The sequence below is a fragment of the Medicago truncatula genome, chromosome 4 (genome assembly GCF_003473485.1).
Source record: "Medicago truncatula cultivar Jemalong A17 chromosome 4, MtrunA17r5.0-ANR, whole genome shotgun sequence".
NCBI classification, from domain to species: Eukaryota; Viridiplantae; Streptophyta; class Magnoliopsida; order Fabales; family Fabaceae; genus Medicago; species Medicago truncatula.
The window spans coordinates 43,984,048-44,003,164 of record NC_053045.1 but is presented as its reverse complement, the minus strand read 5'-3'; the positions used below and the strand labels follow the sequence as shown (position 1 = coordinate 44,003,164).

The following is a 19,117-nucleotide window of genomic DNA, read 5'->3' as shown; positions in this document are numbered from 1 at the left end:
AAATTACTAGTTAGCGCTTCAAAAAATTTAGGTTTTTTTAAATTGTTAATTTAATTCTCTATTACTCGTTTAAGGACCTGTTTGAAACTTAAAAACTCAAAAGAGCTTATTTGAGACTAACAAAACTTAAAAACATATTTGAAACTTAAAAAAATTAACCCGGTATTTTTACCAATCTTAAAGGACCAAAATATGTATTTAGCTTTTTTTACTTAATTGATTATTAATATATTTTTATTTATTTACAAGGTAAAATTATAATATTGAATTGAGTTAATCAAGTAAATGGACCTTATAAATATTCAGAATTTCATCTAATCTCTAAAAAAATTATATGTTTTAATTCTTGTAACATTTTTCGTTGCCCTTTTTAAGGATAACATAATGTTGATGAAATTTTTTACAAGAATTAAAAAATACTTTTTTAATAGATTAAAAGCAACGTATTAAATTAAGGTTTGAATCACGATTGAGAGAGTATTTGGTGCTTCAACGCATGAATAGAATTATCATGAAAATGTATCGTAAAAAACATTAAATTCCTATTATATGACTCAGGAAAAAATTGATTATGAATTTTTCGGACTTTATGAAAATTGAATACGTTATTAAATGAGTATTAGAAAATACATGTTCAGCTATGGTTAGTATTGAGAATTAAAATTTTAATTGAATGAAAAAAGTTGTAGAAAGTGGAGACAGCAAACAAAACCGCGTGAAGAATGAGGAAATTACGGGAACCTTCCAAACAAAAATCATACTCCAAAATGGCGGTTAAAATTGGGAGTGGAGAGAGAATCAAAAAACTAGCCGTTACAATGGAACACGTGGCAGTATAGGAGAAGATGAATGTGCAAGTTGATGATGACGTGGAGCTTGGTCGGCAATGTCGGTTACTTCTGGAACACGTTCTGTGTATGTAGACGTGTGCGTATCGTGGACTGTCGCTGCATTAGATCACAACAAAGAGGATCTCTATGTTGGTTAATGGTTACTTTAATTTTTTTTGGGCACTCGTTTAAAGTTTTAAAATAAAAAACCATTAGTATTTATTAAAAAAATGTAAATATTTAAATTTTCAATATATTGGATACATATGTTTTTTATTTTTTTTTTATGATAAATCTATGTTGGGGCAAAAACGTGTGGGATGACTTCATTGACGGTGGAAAGTGGGCCAAGAAACATGGGAGTGGGGCCTACAAGTCTTCGTGGTTTGACGGAGATTTCCAAGTAGGCGGCTGACGGCTGTCGTGTTTTCTGTTGGGTTTTACACTAATGTGAGGATATTTTTGTCTTTTAGACATTTTGTTTTCTACTAGGTGGCTGGTTGATGAAAAATAGAAGCCATTGAATCCTACAAAGAAACAAGGCTGGCTCCTTACTACCAAGCAAATTAAATGTGGAATTAATGTTGACAATAATCACAATATACAAAGGACCAACAGGAACAGGGTTTGGTCAAATTTTGTATGCCGGATTCACTTGCCATACACACACAACAAAATAAATGTAATTACATAGAATAAGTATAGTTTCTTAATAAAGAAAGACATGCCATTCTAGTACTCTAATGACCACTAAATTTGGGGATGATATAGCCAGACAATCACACAATGTAATATGGAGTACGTCTCAATTTTTGTTGCTCTTAATTGCCTACACATTATTACTAAATTGTGCCTAACGATTATTACGCATTCATCATTTTAACTCATTATTCTTGTGTATATTTGCACAATGAATTTGTTGGGGTACCATGTACTAATTAATAACTAAGTTTTTTTTTTTTTGTTGTGGCTGGCGTTTGAATTCCGGACTTTGCATATTTTATGCATTGTCTCAACCAACTGAGCTAAGCTCACAAGGACTAATAATAACTAAGTTTGCACAAACGTTTAACAATATTAATCTTTTGGCTTAATTGCAGTTCTGGTTCCCCTCTTTTCATTATTTTACGAAATTGGTCCCCCTATTTTAAAATTGGACAATTTTGGTTCCTCTATCAAAAAATTTATCTAAAATATTGTGATATGATATGTTTTAAATAAAAATTTTAAAGGAATTTTGTTGCAATTTTATTGATGTTGATCTTTTTCCATCTTCAGATCATATTCCACGACATTTAAAATTTATCGCATCACATTTTTATAGTTCAAAAATATGATGGAGGGACCAAAACTGTCGAATTTTAAAATAGGGGACCTTTCTACAAAATGGTGAAAATAGGAGAACCAAAACTGCAATTACGCCTAATCTTTTCTTAGAATCCGAAGGACATAGAGTGTAGTTTCTTCCTTTTCAAGTGAATTTTCCGTAATAAAATTGATGAATTGAACCATGACCACTTGCTTACCAATTTTTTTTTATCATTTAAACTAATTTAATGTTGGTCTATTTGCACAATAAATAGTGCTCTCTTTGTGTAGTATTTTTTAATTTTTGTGTTTACAAAAGAAAGGAAAAATCATTTTGATTTACTTGTCATGTTCAAAGTTTGAAGAACATTAACTATTGTTTTTGTCTTAAATGTTTATTTTCAGAGAGAAAAATAAATGGTAAGAGATAATGAATGACTATAATTGAAGAGACCATAAAATGTAATGTACTATAATCAGTCATAAATCAGTTATAAGAATGTCTCTACTCGTCCACACGAATATATTTTTTTAGGTGATCAATGTTAGCGAAGTCAATCAAAGCTTCAGATAAACTATGGTTTCTTTTTTGTTAGGGCTTTTGAGAAATGATATGATATTCAACATCATATGCGTTCTATTTATAGACTCGTTTATTTGCACCTCTTACATTTTTTTAAATAAAATATATATCTTGAAACAACTTCAAAACCATTTATTTGATTTTATTTAATAGATTTTTCTGAAACAATTTCAAACTCATATATTTGCTTTTATTTGAATCCAAAATATATCAAGAAGCTTAAATGATATTTCTCCTGTTATGGAGAAGGAGCAAATTACTTTTAGGTCAATATTTCAACATGATTTATCAAGTATCTATTAACTAACGTTATAGTTACCATGTTACAGACAACATTTAAATGACCATAAAACATGTGAGCCCACGTTTATTAATCATAGTGGTTTAAGGTTTAAGTACAACATTTTCATTACAAGAATAACTTATAATATCTTTAGAACATGTTATGTACCATTCTTATGGTGTGTGACTCTAGTATAAATTTTACTCATAATATTTATGTATATGTATAAACTTGATAACTCATATTCTTGACGTGTGAGATGTGGTCATCAAGCTACATACAAAATAATTTATCCATTATATTATTATGTATAGACTTGATATCTTATATCCAGGTGGCAATACCAACTACATATATAAGGAGTCTCTCTACTATGAAAATGTACACAATACATTCTATGAAAAAACCTTTAAACTTTTGGAGCTCTCACTGTCTTGAGTGTTTAAGTATTTTGTAGATACAAAGAAAGAAATAACTTCTACCAAATGAATAAATGAATACAAAATGTCCAAAAAGATAAATATCCTTATTCTTCTACAACTACAAAGAATACAAAAGAAAACAACAGAGTTAAAAAATTGTGATGACAATAATCACAATCTATGCTATAACACCTCAATCAGAACTTAAAAGCAGATATCAAGGGCACAACAGCAACATAGAGCAGCACAACATCCTTTCCAGAAACCATCACCCCTGCTAGTGGTTTGGTCTGGAATCCTTTGTTGGGGGTACCCTGCAGAGCCATCCTTGGAAGGATAACCCATAGGTGGTGGGGCAGTTACATATTGAGGTGTAGAATAGGCCTCACCAGGTGGTGGATATGATACTGATGGGGCTTTTTGCTGATTGTTGTTTAATTGACTCATGATATTGAACTGATGATGAAGTTACTATTATCGAAGAGGTGAACGATCAAAGAGTATATATGATGAAATTGGAAGTTATGTGATTGTAAACTGTAAAGTAAAGAAGGAAAAATGTGTATATATAGGTTTCATTTGGTGGAGGGAGGATAGTTACTTAACGCGAATAGAAAACTCGGTTGACGTGTTGGATAGACGCTTAACGTGTGTAACAGGAAATATTAAAGAAAGTATAAGACGGTGTTTACATTTGAGCTTCACCAATAAGATCAGCATTTCTCATATAGAATTTTTTTTTTATGGTGGGTGGGATTTGAATCTGGACTTTATGTATTTTATGCATTGTTCATACCAACTGAGCTAAGTTCACGAGGACTTCTCATATAAAATATAACAAAAGATCGATAATTATTAGTAATATAAAATATGACAAAAAAAACTTGTAAAGTGTGAGTGCATAATTATATCTTTTAAAGGTTAATATCTACGATAAACATTAATAGTTGACTGACACCCGTTAATAAGAAAGATTTGCTTCCCTAAAAAAAAAAAAACTAATATGATATAACTTTTTTAAATTCTAATATTTGTTGAAGAATATTTTTGAAATGATACCTAAAAGATAAAACGAGTCTCTTCTACCTTAATTAATGTTTTTGATTCAAATCCAGTCTTAGAGATTAGTTTTCACAGTTTCGCGTGCAAAGGACACATGTTTTACACCAATTTTTTTTTTGAAATGATATCATAAAATAAAGTAAAAATTAAAAAGTACTTTTATTTTCGATCATCAAAGCTTTGAGTAGTGTTATTTGAAAAACCATTTGAAACAACTTCGTTTCTCTCTCTTTCTATCGCTTCTCTCTCTTTTTATTGGTCAAAAACAATAGAGAGAAAGAAAAAAGAAAAGAGAGAATAATAATATAATATAAGTATGTAGGAGGAAAGTTATCAAAAAATTATCATAAAATAGTTGAACAAATATCATTTCTCTTAAAAAAAAAAAAAAAAATCTTCATATATCTGAGACTTGAGAAAGTACCCCTTTGTTGTAAGAAGAAAATTGTTCACAATCTAAAGGCACTAACATATTCATTTATGAACAAATAATCATTCCCCAATTGCTAAGGTGGAGAAGTGTCTTTTGTTATCAGATGGATTCACGACCATTGTAACCATTTAAATTGATGACAATCGACGTCATTATTTTTATGGTTTGAAACAGCATAATTTCATTAAGAGACCTTGCACAAGAAGTGCTAAAGGCTGCAAGAGCTACAAAGAGAGGATGGAAAAGTGTAAAACCCACCACACATGCGTGGGAGTCAAAACACAAACCACCTAAAAGCAAAAAAACCTTTACTGGAAAGCTACTGAAAAAACACACAGCAAGCCAACACCTAAAAAACCAAAACCAAAACACACAGCACTTGGATTCTTCTTTTCTTTATGCATTTAACACTTGATCCTTATTGATTTAACAAAATAATCGAAAAATAAACCTTTATCACCGGCAACCTCATGGTCCAAAAACTCATTTGGCGATAAGGGAATAATTGATCAAACTGTATGTCAAAAACTTTCTCAGGATAAAGTTTCAAATTCGCTGCCATGTTTTTCCCTATAGCTATGTCCATCAGTGGTCTTTGCTGTATTAATAATATAGAGAATTTTGCTCCTCAAGTGAGGATCAAAACTTAGATTTGGATCATTTATACAATCATGTCATATGGCTGTTTGATCAAAATCGGACTATACAAGTTTAAGCTTGGTATTTCATATTAAAAAAATCAAAATTAGAATGTTTTCTGATCTTGATCAACAACCGCCAACTGACTACATGAATGTTGATTGCATGCAATCCAAATCCTTGAAACTTAGGCATGTAAATCTTGATCCAACAACCACCAACTGACTACATGAATGCACATAATGTTGATTGCATGCAATCCAAATCCTTGAAACTTAGGCTTCTGAATAAAGAGCAGCGGCAAATATCACCCAACAAAATGACAAGCTGAACTTCACAGTCCTCTCTCTACGAAGTTGGCAATTTACAAGTATAAATTATATATTCAAAATTTAGATCAGCTAATTGTCAAATAATGAACAATTAGGAAATGACCCGTTTTGATCATTGCCAACATTTAAAAATCATTGTTTTGCCGGAATTTTAGTCAAAGGATCCACTTCCAGACTGATTATTGAAACTGTCATCGCCCTTGAAGTCCTCCATCTTTGAATCATAACAGAAACTCCAAACTGAGACACAATTTTCACGACCTACATCAAACAACCAATTTTATCAATAAATTCCAGTAAACATGTCCCACAAATACCACAGAATATATAATGCTTTTCAGAACTTCCTGAAATCTACATGTTGTTTAAAGATAATAAGAAATTAGGCTACGGCTGTTAAACAAGGGTGATATCATGCTAATGTTGAACATAAACACTAAAACTGCAGAAAACCCCCCAAAAAAGAAATATATATGCTTCAAGATCAAATATACCACTCAAACACAAATCTTCATCGTTCTCATCTGGTATTACAAATCTACGATGGCCTGAGGATGACACAGCATGGGGCAGAAATGGATGGAAAGAGAAGCTGTTAACCGTATCTGCACAACAAACAGAACAAAAGAAAGCCAATTATATTTACGAAATTGGAAAATATGTACACAAAATCTACAGTCGATAACTCATTATAGCATATGGGAAAAATTAGTTTCAATACGAGAGAAACTTCATGAGAAAAAGGTCTCACACTTCCCTCTGTCAATGTCTGTCCAATATGTAAAAGAGTACATGGTAAATATAGATAACCGTGCCAAAATCTTGCCTCTTTACATTAGGTGGGACTTACATTTAGCAGATGATCTTAAAATATAGAGGAAGAGGAAGAGGAAAAAGAATGTAGGATGCACATCCGCAATTAACAGGAAACGGTCCATAGAATTAGCATAAATGGGCTAAGCACGGAACATCAGATCGTGCAGGTAAAGTACCGTGTCCGTGACCATCTCATTTAACAGAAAATTCATTTTACTGCCATAAGGTTGGCCACTGTTTGATGCATGTATCACTACAATGTCAAAACATGAGGCTTGTAACACAAGCATATTAAGGAAGAAAATCGGAATTCGGAATGTGAACTAGAGTAGAGGCATACTGAAGACTGTCAAACTGAGGAGATTATCAAAATGGTGGAACAAGCTAAGTTGAAAGAAACCCAATGGATAGGCAATTGAGATGGATTTACAGATATGAGTGCAGCACTGTCAAAATTTAGATAGTTTGACTTGAGCAGTAGTGGAAGAATGGAAAATGGAGTAAAAATTATGAAGGAAATATACACAGAATAAATATATTGGAGATGTTCTAAATGAAACAGAATACTTTAAGAAACTAATATAGATCAGATAAGGGTGACATTCAAAATATTTCATATTAAAGCCAAGATTGAGATGAAATATAACCACAGGCATTGCAAAGAGTGCAGAACTTCAGTACCTTGTGCAGCCTCGAAACTTGACACCCACTGCCCAGTTTGAAGATCGTATATATGCACTGAACCATCCTGAAACCAAAATTGCAAACACAGCGGTTTAGAAACATAAAATGAATATTGATTGAGCATCATTGGCATTGCTAGACAATAAAAATTAAGGAAAGAGATACCTGGCCGCCTGTACCAAGATGCTGCCCAGAAGGGTCAATATCAAACAGTATCCGCTGATTGGTGTTTTCCGCAGATCTGTACAACCTAATAACAACGCACACATGCAATCATCTCAGCTAACTTATGGAATAAAGAGTATATACCTTGCAGAAATATATAACTCAAGTGAATTAACATAGTTGGAGCCAGTAAGGTTTCATAACAATAGAATTATTGTACAAAACCATATCATAGCAAACATCAACTTAAACATGCAAAAACATGGGTCTTTAGAATGACTTTGACACGCACATCAGCAGTCAGTAATTAATATGGGAATTTAGCTTTACATCCATATACTCTACTAAGTAGTGGCTACCGTAAGGGAATCCAATCCTTTATTTTCAGGGCATTACTGTAGAGTAGGTCGTACTTTTGTCTTTATCTTGAAATATAATTTTGAGTCAGTTTTGTACATTAAAGAAGACTTCATACTTTCCTTAGATTGACATAAAAAATTCAGACAAAAAACCAGAGTCAAATGAGGCGAGAGAATGGTACTTGTAGACACAATCAACAGCTTTGCGCACATCCCAGCACAGTATATAAGGGTCCTATAAGAAATTTGAATGTTAGAGATTGTTTAAAATCATATATGATGCAAAACTCTGTTAAAAGACAACCATGAAAAAAAGAAGGGGGGCATCAACGATATTAATATTATGGTTGAACTTGAAGTAAACAATAATAAGAGTGTGATGTATAGAGCTGTCTGTATTCGAGATCAAGAAAAGGAAATGTGAAAGTTTTACCTTCCGACCTCCGGTATATAAATAATTACCATCTCTGGAAAACTGGACCTGAAGAAGGGAAAATTTTAGTCTGTGCTAGGTTTTATAATGAGAATCAATCTTGTACAAATTACAAGTAACCAGACTTACATGTGTAACTCCGCCTTCTTGACCATGCAAAACATACAAAAGCTCCATGTTATCTTCCGTATAAATAGCAGTAGTTTGGCTATAAGAACCCAAAGCTAGCATCCCAGTATGAGATGGAGAAAAAGCCAATGCAGATATAATACCTGCATTAATATAGACTGAATTATTTGAGTCTGTTTGTGTTACAGAATTTTCTGCCATTTTTTTACAGCCATTATAATAACAATTTAGTAGACCTATCAGAAAACTACCTGTTTGGCCTTCTTTTTTATCTTTTACTGTTGAATGCAATTTAAAATCTCTACCAGGGCGATGTAAATCAAACATCCTAATACATTTGTTGTATCCGGCAAATATCCTGCAAGAAAATGCAAGATCTTAAGGTTCTTCATCAACTGTTAGCGACTTGCGCAATTTAAGTTGATACAATCATCAATACAATCAAAGTAAACCAAAAATAATACCACATTATGAAAAACAAGAATCAGATATCAACTCGGACAATCACAACAGGAATCTCAAGGTTGTCCTTTGACATATCTTCCAAAACCTTAACAATGTCAGCTAACCAAAGAAATGTCTATTTACTTGTCATTAGCAGTTTGAACACAACAGCACAAGGGATGATAGTATATTCAAGGCTAAAATACGGTTTTGGTCCCTGCAAATATGCCTCATTTTGGTTTTAGTCCCTGTAAAAAAAAATTATTGTTTTTGTGATACGACCCAATTCGAGTAGGGATCACACTCCAAAAATTAAAAGAGAAAACTAGAGATAAAAGAAAAGAAATTCATTATATTTTTCATTTCCCTCATAATAAGGCATACAATGTTTATATAGACTTGTGCATACACATAGTAAGCTAACTACAACGGCTACGCAATAGCATTGCTTAGTAACTAACTAATAGAATATGCCTAAAAGATCCTTTCTAGATTAAGATGAGTCATACTACCTTCTAGAACTAGGGGAGTCACCACATTAGTACTCATTATTCTAAATATCCTATCATTACCGACCCCTTCAAGATCAACCTTGTCCTCAAGGTTGTAGAATCCTGCTTCTACGCTAAACTTCCCTGGATCCCACTGTTTGAACTTCAAATCCAAATGGCCATCAGGATCCCATTGTTCAAAAGTGAAGTGCAAGGAGCAATCGACCTCTTGGCTGTAGACTATTTCCATTCCTTCAAGGTCACACATCAGCCCAAAAAACTCATACTTGACAACATCTGATTGAAGCAACATATCAAGTGTTGAATTTAATCTAACCAAAACCTCTTGAACATAACCACAAAGGCCTATATTGGCAACTAGCAACATACTTGACACACCACCAATTAAGCCACAATGCTTGATAAAACCATGATGAGTTTTAAAAAGTGAAGCAATTCCATGCAATGCTATATCATAACCATTAGCAAAATTCAACCTAATGCCAACTACATTGTATGTTAACTCACTGAGAGCTGATGGACCAACACAAAATTTAGAAATTCCACTTCTGATTGCAACATTAGTGACTATATGAAGAAAAGTAGCAAGAGTTTTTATTGCATAAGAATGAAATGTTGTCACCTCTCCTTGATTGACCTCAAAAACAGTGCCACATAGTGAGTTTAATAGTTTAAATTTATCCAGCCATTGTAGAAGTAAGCCAACAAAATATGCACATGTATATAGACCATCTTGAATCCGTAGTGATTTGTTGGGAATCTCGTTCAGGTTTAAATATGAACTACTAGAGGCATGAGGGTGAGATATCAAAATATTAAGGAATTTTCCCTTATAAAGCATCACCTCCATGACTGCAACAACTGAATCAAACTCTACCTTGTTAGATAAATGTTGCTTGGAATTTGAAGTTGTCTTGTAAGAGAAAATATCATCAATGTGATGCGGATTATGTAAGGATAGTAAGGAACAAAATGGAGCTGCAACCATTAAGCAAAATATGTTTATGCCCCAATCAACAACCTCCCCTGTCCCTTTTGTTGAATCAAATAACCTTGGGTAACAAAATTCGCTCCGACAATGTATAGCATAAATCAAAAGGAGGTTCAAATCATGCAAAACATCATCCCAATACAAGGGAACAGACCCACAAATTCCAAAGAACCCATCAGCATGCATAAGGACATTTACAAATGTTGAGAACCTATGTGTAATCATGGCAACAAAAGAAGCTTCTTTAAATACATAGCCAAGTAGAGAAAGGAGTCTACCTTCCACGCTAGAATTTTCCAAAAATAATTGGTTTGCCTTATCATTACTACACATTAGAATAGCAATTGAAGAGATACATGAAGATATCATTGCAATAGTGGCCCTTAACATGTCAGGCTGATCATGGCATAGTTGTGATGGTAGTTCAATAGCTTTATGGTGCGACACATATGTTGAACAAACAATCAGCAGAACAATGACATTAATATAATCAGTAATTGTGATCAAACCTGTCTGAGAAAGTTTATACACTGCACTAGCTTCACCCAACTTAAACATAATGATAAGTGCCTCTAGAAGTTTTTTTATCCCAAACAGTGTGGTGATAGTTGCATTTAAGAAGTGAACTTTTGCAAGAGCATGGTTAATATGTTGCAAACTATCATTTGTAGTAATAACCTCTCTGGGAAAAGCATGATCCCTCGTGGGCAGTTTATCGAACATGTTCCTCGCGACGGTGATAGTAATAACTTCTCTGGAACAAAAATGAAAAGCACAGTCCCTCTTGGGAAATTTATCAAACAAGTTCGTCGTACTGATAAAAGTGACTACAGTGGCTGGGAATGGATGTTTCGATGGACCTGGGTCATATGGTTCAGTGTCAGTGATTGATGCAAACATAACAATGCTGGATTTTGTTGACTCTGCCAATAACAGCACAGGGTTACTCTTAGATGGGTCATTATCTGGCGGCTTTGGTGGAGGCGGTGGGGGAACGGCGAAGCCACCTACGAGGTGGGTGTTAGTTGCTTCAGAGGTAAGATGGAAATCAGATAGGTTTGTACATTTTGCAAGAGCTGCAGGGTGGTGGATTTTCCCCAGAATTGAGATATCCGTATCATCGTCAAAACCGGTGTCCTTGGGATAAGACACGACCCCTGAAGTTGTGATTGATACAGAACCTATGATTTTAGTGGGGTGCGGTGGTTGAAGGTCAACAATGGAGATCAGGTTTGTTAAGTTTTCTGCGGTACCTGATGACAATTTCATGGGTGGTGAGTATTTGTGTAAAGTAACAGGAGCATATAATGGATCGATACCTGCAGCAACACTTCCATCCGGCGGTTTCGGCGGCGGCAACGGTGGAGCCAAGGCAGTGTCTAGCGGTTTTGGAGATTGTGGACCGAGAGCAGGATTGCTAAATTTCTTGTCTCCCGTCATGACGATGACGCTCCTCTGTTGTACGCCATCAATGGAATCTGCAATTTCCAGTTGAACAACCTGAACTTCCGATTTTAGTGGGGAATCCAGATCCTGTTCACCCGTAATGAAAGCTATGGAATCAACATAATCGTGAGTGATGGAGGGCTTCTCAACAAGCTTTGAGCATGGTGGAAGATCTTGATTGTGTTCACCTGGTATGTCTAGTACGAGATCAACAACACAATCGGAAACTCGGGAAGGCTGCTTCACCTCCAACTTTGAGGATTCACATGCTTCCTCCGTTTCTTCATCTAACACAGGCAAGAGATGCCGCCATTCAGGCTTAAAGCGCCATAAGAGATCAGTGGTAAAGGTGTCCCAATTTGACTGCGGATGACGGCGAGACCACCACAACCACCATCTGAGAGCACCACCACGCATAGCTAATGCAGCCACTATCATCTTCGTCGCATCCGATGTTCCTCTTGCCCTGAAGTATTTTTCAGTACAGAGAATCCACCAATATGCGTCATCTTCTCCATCAAAAATAGAAAACTCCATTATCAATTTCAATTAGCGGGAATGAGAACAAAATGAAAGCACCAAATGATACGACCCAATTCGAGTAGGGATCACACTCCAAAAATTAAAAGAGAAAACTAGAGATAAAAGAAAAGAAATTCATTATATTTTTCATTTCCCTCATAATAAGGCATACAATGTTTATATAGACTTGTGCATACACATAGTAAGCTAACTACAACGGCTACGCAATAGCATTGCTTAGTAACTAACTAATAGAATATGCCTAAAAGATCCTTTCTAGATTAAGATGAGTCATACTACCTTCTAGAACTAGGGGAGTCACCACATTAGTACTCATTATTCTAAATATCCTATCATTTTGGTCCCTGCAAAATATCTTGTTTTTGAAAATAGAGATTTTGCAGGGACTATTTTTCTAATAAATGGGTTCAGTCATCATATGCCACGTGTGCAAATCATCACAAAAGTGGGGCCAGGGACCAAAACCAAAACGAGGCATATTTGCAGGGACCAAAAACAAAAACAAAATTACAGGGACTAAAACCAAAACGAGACATATTTGCGGGGACCAAAACCATATTTTAGCGTATATTCAACTATTTAGGTGTTCAAAAGAAATTTTATGAATGCTTGAAGGAGGAAACACTTGGGATTTGTGAGCATGAAGTAAATGTTATCAAAGAAATACTGCACTATGTAATATGTATATAGAATATGCCAACTTCTGGTCCGTGAAAAGAAACAAGTTGCTTACTTTGTTCCAGAAGGATTAAAAGCAACAGAAAAAGCAGCAGTAATTTCATCCATAGCATCATATGCCCGATATGTGCAGCGTAACTGCAAGTTTCATCGTAATTCAAAGGTCAGAAAACACTATCAATACGGAAACCACAATGTGACTACAAAGCTGCTAATAATAACATCAGTACTCAACCATAAAAGAACAAACACTTTAAGGAGAGAAACTATATCCCTGATCAACCTGTGATGAAACTGCCACCATATATAAATCTAACACCTCAAAATGCTCTCATACTTTCAGTTTTGGTATAGAAAATATTGAATTTCAGACTTTTAACGCTTTTTAAAATATTTCCAGGCAATACTGATATTGATTATTTGGAATTTCCAGTTATCTATACGTCAAATAATTTAAGCACATAACCGGAAAGGCATAATAAAGAAATACCTGGCCTGATGTAGCATCCCATAGATGTATGGGATGGTCACGAGTAGTAGTCGCAAAAACATTGGTCACCGGATCTGAAACATTCATCAAAGAATACAATACAATAAGCCTCTCTCCTCCATCCAACAAAGAAAATGATACAAATACTATTATGGGATAAAAGAAAGACCTGAGGCAGACATGTAAGGATACCAACAGAAATCATGTATAGACTCTCCTTCACTCATGACTAAACTTGCAGCATAAGAATCTGCAGCCAATTAACGACAACGATAATAAAAATAGGAACTGATAATGCAAGCAAATGCAATCACTCGAATGTAAAGACTTAGGGCCTGTATGGATTTTCTAATTTGAGCTTATCTACTGACATAAACACTCATGATACTCATTAGAAGAGCTTATGGAAACAGCTTATGCATAAATAGTTGAACACCGCTTATGAAAACAACTCATAAATTATATGGAAACTGATAAAAGTTTTAGAGTTTAGCCATGGATTACTAGATACAAGTTATAACATATTATCAACAACAAAGAGAGAAGAAATTGTGTACCTTGTATGTTTAGGTTCATGAAGGATCGCCATCAAGTTATGAGAGGAATAACTACCTTCATTCCGTTTAGCGTTAGGTTTTCAGAGTAGTGTTCAGAATAATTAATCGTATGATGGGATGACGTTTAAATAGCTAAACGGCTGAGGGCAGAGACCTCTCATTGGGCTTAGCTAAATGGTCCAACCCATCACGGTCCATTTAGAAAGAATAGCCCAATCACACATATTCATCATCTAATTAGTGTTTAACACAAAAGACCATAATTTATATTATGAAATTAACTTATAATAATTGATTATTGTCAAACCATAATTGATTAATTAAATAATTAATCCAACAGAAACGGATTGACTTTAATTTATCTTTTGTTATAGAAATAGCTTATAATAAGCACTTATGACTTATAAGATAAACATTTAAGTCATAAGCACTTAAGATGTTTTTCAAACAGTACCCTATTCACAGCAAGCCAACGCAATAATGCAAGCTAGCGCAATTACTTGAAGAATGTATGAATAAAGTTTATGAAAAGTCAATAAGCTATTGTCAGCTTATTTCCATAAGCTCTCTAAGATAGCTTTTGAAAATAGCTTATAGCTTATATGAAAACAGTTGCATTATTTGATTTCTGTTACAGAAATAGCTTATATACATAAGCACTTATGACATACATGATAAGCATTTATGCTATAAGCACTTAATTAAAATGCTTATTGAAACGGTGTCTTATTTGTGGCGAGTGAGCTTGCCTTGGTAGTCGGAAGTATCAAGAGGAATGTCACTATCAGCGCCCGGTCTGAAAATCGTGAAGCGAAGTGAATTAATTGAATGGTGCATGGAATAGTTAAAATTAAAAAACAGACGGTGAAGAAGGTTGTAAAGAGAAAGTATACATACAGAGTGAAGAGGCGGAGAGTGTTGTCGTCGGAAGAGGTGAGGAAAGAAGAGCCATCCGGTGACCATTTAACAGCTTTGAGAAAATTGTTAGGGTTAGTGGGAGAAGTGAACTGTTGATGGAAATGGTAGGTTCTATGAGGAGAGACATCGAAACGAAGGACGGGCCAGGAATACTCTTCGATTTCGTTGGGGATAGATGCGTCGGGTTGGAGTTCAATTACCTCTTCTGCTTCTTCTCCCATTGTTATTCCTCCTCCTCCAACCCACTATGTTGCAGCTGGAAACTCGACTTCAACTGTAAGCGCCAAAACTCAGTGTTCCTCTCTCAGCTGGAAACTCGACTTCTCTGACCATTTTAAATAAATCTCGTAAGACTTTTTTTTTTTTTTTTTTCAATTGATAAAAAGTGTGAAATAAATAAGTTTTTCGTTTGATTTTAATCCTTACAAATAAAAATGAATGTTTTCATCTTAAAAAAAATATATTATTTCACTTTTGGTTCTTATTGAACATAATTTTAACATTTTTTTTGACATTTCTTACATATGATAACAATATAATAAAAAAATAATATAAATATAATAGATATACATGAGTCGAACATAAGTTGAAGACATTTTAAATATAAAATTCGCTATATTTTAAACCATCATAAGTACATTTATTCGTTTTGTACAAGTACATTTATTCGTTTTATGAGGCAAAAAGCAAATAAAATGTTCAATCATTTACTAATGAATTCATATTGCTAATTATATTCATTTTGTACATTACGATTGATTGCAACTCTTTTAGATTGACAATGTATACCATTACTCATGGGATTAATCAATGAAGTGTGTGTGGAGTATAATTTATTTTAACATTGTTAATAAAAACAATTCTAATAATTTCATGAAATAAAAGACTAAGATGTACTCTCTCTCCGTCCCATAATAACTGAGTCATTTGCAAGAAAAATATTGTCTCAGAAAAATTGACTCATTTCACTTTTCAATACAATATTAATTACTTTTTTTCCAACTATAACATTAATTAATATTACTTTCACCACTCTCAATTCAATATATTCTACTTTGCATTTATGATAAAGAAGAATGCACTAATAGTTGATAAGAGCACTCATACCCATTTTTCTCTGAATTCTGCTCTTCACCCTGCACATTTTGCTTGCGCCCTGCACTTTTTTCGAATATAACCCTGCGTGAGTTAAGTAACGCAGCGAGACTTAACATGTACACCTCACAAGCTTTGCGTGACTTAAGTCGCGCACCACTGAGCCTATGCGCAAGTTGGTCGGTGGTAAAAACTGAAACACAAACGTTTCTTGGACAGTAGTCAATGGTTTTGATTGGATTTTACACGTTTTACTTAAGTTTTTCACATGTTTTTGGACCTCATTAAGTGTCATATACCTTATACCACCTATAAAAACTCTCACATACTTCCTCTTTTCCTCACATTTTCTCCTCCCACTCTCTCCCACTCTTTCTCTTCTTCTTCTTCTTCTTCTTCTTCTTCTTCTTTGTTTCTATAGTCTCGAGGGTCTTTATACCCTTTAGGTAAATACCGGTGGCTTTTGGGTGAAATAGTGGTCCGTTAAGTTGAAGAAAAAGACATCATCCCTTGAGATAAAATTAGGTTTGTTTCCTTTTACTCCCAAAATCTTTTTACCGTGGGTAAAAAGAATCAATATGGGGGTATAAAAGGAACCAAATTTAAGTTTAACTCAAGGGGTCTTGATGTCGTTTTTTCAAACAGGACGGATCATTATTTTCCCCAAGAGTTATTTGCATATACCGAAGAGGGTAAAATATATGTATTATATAATGTAATGTTTGAATCATATTAATAAAATGAGAGTTATTTTTATTACTTTTGTTTTTTATTTGTATTTATTTTCGCATTTATTTTTTGTTTATGCTTATGTATTGAATAAATGAATATTGAATAAATAAAATCGATTTTATTTTCTAATTTTGTATTTAATGATCATATTGAATGAATAAAAAAAAAGTAGGCACTTTGCGCCACTTAACGTTCGCACTAGTTTACACTTGCGCCACTTAACATACGCAACGCTGCTTAATTTGCGCACAAGTTTACACTTGCGCTAGTTAACTAGCGCGGTGGCATTTTGGGCATGGCTGCAAGGTGCGAGCGAAATGTGCTGAGTGAAGAGCATAATTCTTTTTCTCTTATACACTTTTTCTTAATAAGTGTGAAATGAGCCAAAGGCATCAACTTAGGTGTGCAAATAACATTATTATTATTATTATTTGGTCATGTAGTCTGATGGCCAGAATTCACCTTTTTCAATATGACTAAGTGAGGTGTCCGGAGTTCGAATCTCAACCCCTGCATATAACAATGCATGTCCCTGTCAATTGAGCTATGCTCACTGGGACATAATTTCATGTCATATTCGGTCAAAAAAATTCATGTCATAATAAAGAAAGAAAATTCTGCTAAAACCAGATGAAAATCATAAGAGTTTAATATGAAAACCAAATCGATAGAATAATTAAGGATTTGGATTCTATAACATAACATTGCAATTTTATGATAGAAAGGGTCCGAATTGCCAGCAGGCAGTCAAATATTAAAAGTGAAATAATGGCCTTTTTCATTACTATCTATGCATGTTACACATCAAATTGTGTTATGGTGAGTGGTGATTAAGAACCACAGGGTATAATACAAGAAAGCTGTTTTTGGCACTAGTACAAATGCTGAGGTTTCTTTAAAAGAACCTAATAAAATCAGTACTATGAGCTTCTCAAATATGAATCATCCTTATGACTTGAATACATAGGAAGCTCAAGAGCGCTCTCCGCAACTCTACGGTCTTCATGAATCTTAGCAATCAAGCTTTCAAGGGTTGGAAAATTGACCTGCTATGCAGAGTGCCCAATTTTAGAGAAACTCAAAAGATGAAGAACATGACAACCATGATTTAGAAATAATGTAGGCTGCAGCCATACCTCAGGACGTATGTAACCAACTATAACCAGCTTCAGTTCTTCCCCATAGAAATCCTCAGTGAATTCATGAAGCAACCATGGTTCCTACAGAGAGAAAAGAAATATAGATTATACGAAAATTCTGAGGTAAAATAGTTATAGCCAGCGATTTAAAATAAACAACTTACTATAGTCTTTTCTTTGTTGTTGAAATATGGATTCCAACCAATGCTCATCACCATTTTAAAAATACCTCTTCCTGATAATCCAGCCCAACCAAAATAAACTCCTGCAGGATGCTCTGCAAGGAGATCTGAATAGTCCTTTGTTGACAAATTAGCTGAAAAAATAGTGCACCGAACCTTAGTATATAAATAGGCCTAAAACTGTTTAAGATTGCATAATTCTCATATATTTGGGGGAAAATTCCAAAATCAGGATCTCAAGCTTATAAAACAAGCAACCACTAAATAGAATTGGGATAACCTCAGGGCATTATTATGAATTACCCATATTTTGCTTCTCTCTACGTTTCAGCTTCATACCACCACAAGAAATAAATGAAAGCTGAAAACAAACCTGTAGGAATCCCGAGAACTTTCGAGCCTCGACCAAATCCCTTGATGACAGGACCACCAATATACCAAGGATCTACAGGCAAAGTTCTCTCCACCCCTGCAATAAATTATAATACTAGTTCAAATATAAATACCGTATATACCAATAAAGGAAATTCACAAACACAAAATGTTATCTTAAGGTATTCAGGATTTACAATCTGCAAATGGTGGTAGACCCCACTTTTCAAGTTGCAAATCAAGTAGGGAATTTATCACCTCATCTGCTGCAGTAAAGAGATGAGACTGTTTTGGGAGTGATGGTACAGCAACCACTTCCATCTCAGCAGCCTTACCTGCAGTAACACCGGGTCTGAAGTAGCCAAGTAGATAATTATTAGAAAGAAAAAACTATGTCGCAAATAGGTAGTCTAACATATTTTCAACATAGAAATCACTGTTGAGTGTAGACCATAACAGAAAGGGAGGATTCAGCAAAAAAATAATGCAGATTGAACAGAGACTATTTTGTCTGTTAAGTTATAAGGATATATACACAAC

At 34.2% G+C, this 19,117-nt stretch overlaps 2 protein-coding genes across 8 annotated transcripts in view; both read right to left on the bottom strand.

Annotated features, from left to right (window-relative positions):
* Positions 1 to 5,392: 5,392 nt before the first annotated feature.
* On the bottom strand, positions 5,393 to 15,393 carry LOC11425373 (telomerase Cajal body protein 1). 2 transcript variants are annotated; one of them, XM_024782559.2, is made up of 13 exons: positions 15,037 to 15,393; positions 14,889 to 14,935; positions 13,752 to 13,832; positions 13,583 to 13,656; positions 13,148 to 13,230; positions 8,730 to 8,836; positions 8,479 to 8,636; positions 8,350 to 8,397; positions 8,099 to 8,151; positions 7,558 to 7,642; positions 7,390 to 7,456; positions 6,387 to 6,497; positions 5,393 to 6,153 (listed from the first exon to the last, which is right to left on the bottom strand). In XM_024782559.2, the coding sequence occupies exons 1-13, from the start codon at positions 15,276 to 15,278 to the stop codon at positions 6,044 to 6,046; spliced, it is 1,266 nt and encodes a 421-aa protein (XP_024638327.1). In that variant the 5' UTR covers positions 15,279 to 15,393; the 3' UTR covers positions 5,393 to 6,043. The 2 variants fall into 2 exon arrangements, with proteins under 2 accessions (XP_024638327.1, XP_003608233.2); XM_003608185.4 differs by having other exon boundaries at positions 8,479 to 8,621; positions 15,037 to 15,392.
* Positions 15,394 to 17,636: 2,243 nt separating this feature from the next.
* Positions 17,637 to 19,117, bottom strand: part of LOC11421860 (bifunctional riboflavin kinase/FMN phosphatase) — a 33,237-nt gene continuing 31,756 nt past the window's right edge. For 4 of the 6 annotated variants that reach the window (XM_039833283.1, XM_039833284.1, XM_003608184.4 and 1 more), the window contains 5 exons: positions 18,775 to 18,929; positions 18,579 to 18,674; positions 18,188 to 18,339; positions 18,021 to 18,104; positions 17,637 to 17,933 (listed from right to left, as the gene is read on the bottom strand). In XM_039833283.1, coding sequence (XP_039689217.1) covers positions 17,805 to 17,933; positions 18,021 to 18,104; positions 18,188 to 18,339; positions 18,579 to 18,674; positions 18,775 to 18,929 — 616 coding nt within the window. In that variant the 3' untranslated portion in view covers positions 17,637 to 17,804. The remainder of the gene's footprint in view (positions 17,934 to 18,020; positions 18,105 to 18,187; positions 18,340 to 18,578; positions 18,675 to 18,774; positions 18,930 to 19,117) is intronic. The other 2 variants (XM_003608183.3, XM_039833285.1) reach the window with 1 other exon arrangement.

What these genes read in the sequence shown, in the direction of transcription:
- LOC11425373 (XM_024782559.2), bottom strand. Translation starts at nt 15,278, where the DNA reads ATGGGAGAAGAAGCAGAAGAGGTAATTGAACTCCAACCCGACGCATCT. An exon ending in AAGTTTCGAGGCTGCACAAG is followed by an intron (nt 6,498 to 7,389) that starts GTACTGAAGTTC and finishes TTTGTTGTGCAG; the next exon opens with ATACGGTTAACAGCTTCTCT. An exon ending in TGAAGATTTGTGTTTGAGTG is followed by an intron (nt 6,154 to 6,386) that starts GTATATTTGATC and finishes TGTTTGATGTAG; the next exon opens with GTCGTGAAAATTGTGTCTCA.